The sequence below is a fragment of the Oryza sativa genome, chromosome 12 (genome assembly GCF_034140825.1).
Source record: "Oryza sativa Japonica Group chromosome 12, ASM3414082v1".
NCBI lineage: Eukaryota > Viridiplantae > Streptophyta > Magnoliopsida > Poales > Poaceae > Oryza > Oryza sativa.
In genome coordinates this window covers 20,581,935-20,585,701 of record NC_089046.1, presented here as the reverse complement: position 1 = coordinate 20,585,701, position 3,767 = coordinate 20,581,935, and the positions used below count along the sequence as shown (strand labels likewise).

General features: G+C 42.4%; 1 protein-coding gene across 2 annotated transcripts; it reads right to left on the bottom strand.

Annotated features, from left to right (window-relative positions):
* Positions 1–279: 279 nt before the first annotated feature.
* On the bottom strand, positions 280–3,767 carry LOC4352351 (F-box/LRR-repeat protein 14). 2 transcript variants are annotated; one of them, XM_066306299.1, is made up of 2 exons: positions 3,557–3,767; positions 280–2,009 (listed from the first exon to the last, which is right to left on the bottom strand). In XM_066306299.1, exon 2 carries the CDS (start codon positions 1,951–1,953, stop codon positions 505–507), a length of 1,449 nt encoding a protein of 482 aa, XP_066162396.1. In that variant the 5' UTR covers positions 1,954–2,009; positions 3,557–3,767; the 3' UTR covers positions 280–504. The 2 variants fall into 2 exon arrangements, with proteins under 2 accessions (XP_066162396.1, XP_015619269.1); XM_015763783.2 differs by having other exon boundaries at positions 280–2,002; positions 3,557–3,738.

Below are 3,767 nucleotides of genomic sequence, written 5' to 3'. Positions count from 1 at the left end.
AATTTCCTATGCGATATGCTTATATGCCCACAATGTTGAACAGAGTAGAGATTTTTTTCCAGAAAAAAAAGGTGGTTCAGATTGATAATTCTACGAAAAGCTAAGTATTCATGCTATTTTTGTGAGAGGAAATGCAAATTAGAACACTCTAAAAAACAATCAGAATTCAAACAGGGTAACCTCACTAACAAAAGAACTAGTTGTATAGATGGATTTGGAAAGGTAAACAAAGATGAAAGTACCAAGAAATATATCAGTAGCTGCAGTGTACCATACTAGTGACCAATACCATGATTTTTCACAGAACAGATGGCTCACGAAAATTCAAGGCTCACCATAATAAGCTACAACAGATCAGCATCAACAGTAACAAATCAAAGCAGATTCAGGTATATGAAAAATGAAACCGACAACAATCAATGATGTGAACCTGGCAACAACTCAAGTACTCAACCAATTCAACAGGGGATCTAAAAGAGCCCAACTGAAAATCTTGAGGGGCACCTAATCCAGAGTGGATATCATGCTCGATCTACTTAGACGGCCATAGACCGGGCAATTACGATCATAGCGAACAGATTTGGCAGCCCCCTTCACAGCTTTCCAAGAAACGCGACAGCCTTGAACAATCAGAGAATCCAAATTCCGTGCACGTACGACCTCACTGACTCCATCATCGGTAAAACCGCGACAATCCTGCAATGTGAGGTTAACCAAAGATGAACTATTGGCAAGCAAGCGCATCCCGGCATCAGTTATCCGTTTGCAATCCATAAGCTTGAGAGTCTCCAGGAATTGTGCAGATGAGAGGGCCTTCATCACCTCATCATCGAAGATATTGGCACCACACAGAACAAGTTCACGAATTGGGCAAGACTGGAAGAGCGTCGCAAGGCCCTCTTGACTGAAGCCAATTTCTGGATAAGAAGTGTGACGGGAATACACTGCGAGCTCAACAATCTGAAGCATACGGCACCCGAGGGCTAGAGCCTTGAGGCTTACATCAGTCAATGGCATCCTGAAAACTCTACCTTGAGGTCCTACACCGACAACAGGCTCAAGCTGAAGAGAGATGCTTTTGAGGTTGCTGCAGTTCTGGGAGAGTGTGATCATGTCACTGTCAGTTAGACCAAGAACAAAATGAAGGCAAAGTATCTGTAATGATTTGCATTTTCCCAGAAGAGAACGAAGTCCTATTTCTTCCACGGTTGCAATCCCTCTCAAACGCAAATCCTTCAAACTCTCGCAGCAGAAATCATAGCTACGCTGGTAGTTCGCCACGAATGAGGGATCTCGAAGTCTCAATATGTTGTAAAGATTACTGACCTCAAACACAAACCTCTCGAGCTTCATCCATCCTGGACCAAACAATAGGAGGTCGTACTGGCTGATTCCTCCACAATTCTTTACAACAAGTTCTTCCAATGATCCATCACTGCCAAGGTACTTCAGCCATTCAGGGTTACCACTGATTTTATTGCAATTGATGAGGTGAAGACCAGATAGATTCTTGCAACCAATAGCCACAACGAGAAGCCCACTTGATGTTATATTTTTTGCAGAGTTCAGCCTGAGGGAAACTAACTTCTTGCAATCAGTTAGGTAAGCTAGACCAGAGTCATCGATGTAATAGCAGAAGCTTAAAATGAGATCAGTCAGCAATGGACAGCAAGTTGAAAGCGTAAGAAGGCCTTGGTTGTCGATCTGATTCCCATCGCCACGTGTCGAATCATGGTAATTGATCTCAACTTTCCGCAGATTGGAAAATCGGGAACAGAGTGTTAACAAGGCTTCTTTAGCAGGCCAAAGGCCACGACCAACACGGATAGTACTCCTGTGCTCCGCATCAATGGTGTAGAGCCGCTTCGACACAAGAGAAAGAGAACTTAGATCACTTGTCCTTGTAATCCTCTTCATGATCTCTGCAAGTGCTGCACCCGGAAGATCCTCCATTGTGAAATACGGGTGGACAAGATTGGTAATCCCCAAGTTCCACAGGCATCTGAGTGCTGGGGTGAAATTAATATGATCAGAACGATTTATACGAAGGTTACCAAATAGCAGTAGTGAAAATCATTAAGAAGCATATATATATATATATAATGAACTTCTAAACCCTTTTCTGTTGAACAGCCAAGTCTCCAAGTGTTCCTCTCCAAACATGACGAGCTAAGGTTGGCAATGTATTTATTTTTCTACAGTTCTTTGAGCAAATTAAACAACAGTTAACCTATAAGAAACAGCATAAAACTAGACTACAAGCTAGTATACTGGCGTCTCAATTTGGAAGCATTTACCACAGTACCCAACTATTCACACCAAAATCACTCTCAGCACAAAACAACCGAGGTCTACTGACTCCTCTGCAAGTTGCATTACCAAGAACCAAAATTTTCTGCTCCAACATGGTCCACGATATATTCAAGGCTCGGTTTACAACATTGTTAGTTGAACCGAGTCCAGCTAGGTTAACACCACTCACAGCCAATCAACTCAATCAACAATGCATAAGAAGAAAGGCAGACAACTAGGAAGTAGCAATTAAGAAAGGAATAACCGAATTAGCACCCCAAGTAGATGCATCTCTTTTTTTTTGAAACAATAAGTACATGCAATTGCTGAGCAAGCTATATTAAAGAATTAGGGTGTGTTCTATACTCCCTTTTCCCATCTCCTACTCCCTCGTCTTCTATGACATGCTTCCCGAACCGCTAAATAGTAATTTAGATTTTTTAAAAAAAACATATTAATCTTTTTTTTCATTTTATTAGCTAATACTTAATTAATATTACACTAATCCTCCGCTCCGTTTGTGTGCCGTGGAGGAATGGTTTCCAACCCTCGACGCTGAAGACAGCTTTAGAAATACAAGCCCACTAACCCCTGTGCAAAACAGATACAAATACAGAAACATACTCCTTCTGTCCCTAAAAAACAAACTAGTTTGATTTTTTATGGGATGGAGGGAGTATACCATTGAGGTCCACAGTCCACTAACTCATGTGCAAGGTACACTAAGTCACTAAGGGTGTGTTCGTAATGTGGGGTTGGGAATCCATCTCCCCGCACAGAAAACGGAGTAGTTCATTAGCACATGATTAATTAAGTATTAACTATTTTTTAAAAAAAAAATGGATCAATTTGATTTTTTTAAACAACTTTCGTATATAAACTTTTTGCAAAAAACACATTGTTTAGTAGTTTGAAAAGCGTGCGCGTGGAATACCAGGGAGAGGGGTTGGGAACACTTCTTCTTCTTCTTCTTTTCTTTTTTTTCGAATTACATTAACAAGTCTTCCTCTAGCATTTCTACAATTTGAGTAGTTCGAGACCCAAGTTTTCGACATCGGCAACAGAGAAAAGAAAAATTCAGAAATAACAACAAGTTCACCTAGGGTACGGGTACCCTCCGTCGATCATCGCTCAACCAACAGAAACGGCATGATGCAAAGAGGGAACAAACAACCTATCAAAACCACCCCGAAATTTCATCTAAAATCAAGAAAAAGAATCACTAAGGTTTGAAACGATCAGAGGCTTGTGGGGGGCTACCTACCTCGAGGCGGCGCAGATCGATGAGAAGAGCGGAGCGGCGGTGACGACGATGGATGATGGAACCTGAAGAGGGGAGAGAGAGAGAGGGAGAGAGGCGCGCGATCAGTCGCCCCGCGCCGCCATCTTCTATCTCTCCACGGACGCGACGACGCTAAAACCTAGCTTCCCCTCGCGCCGCGCCTCGAGCAAACCCTAGCTTTCGCGCTGTGGTG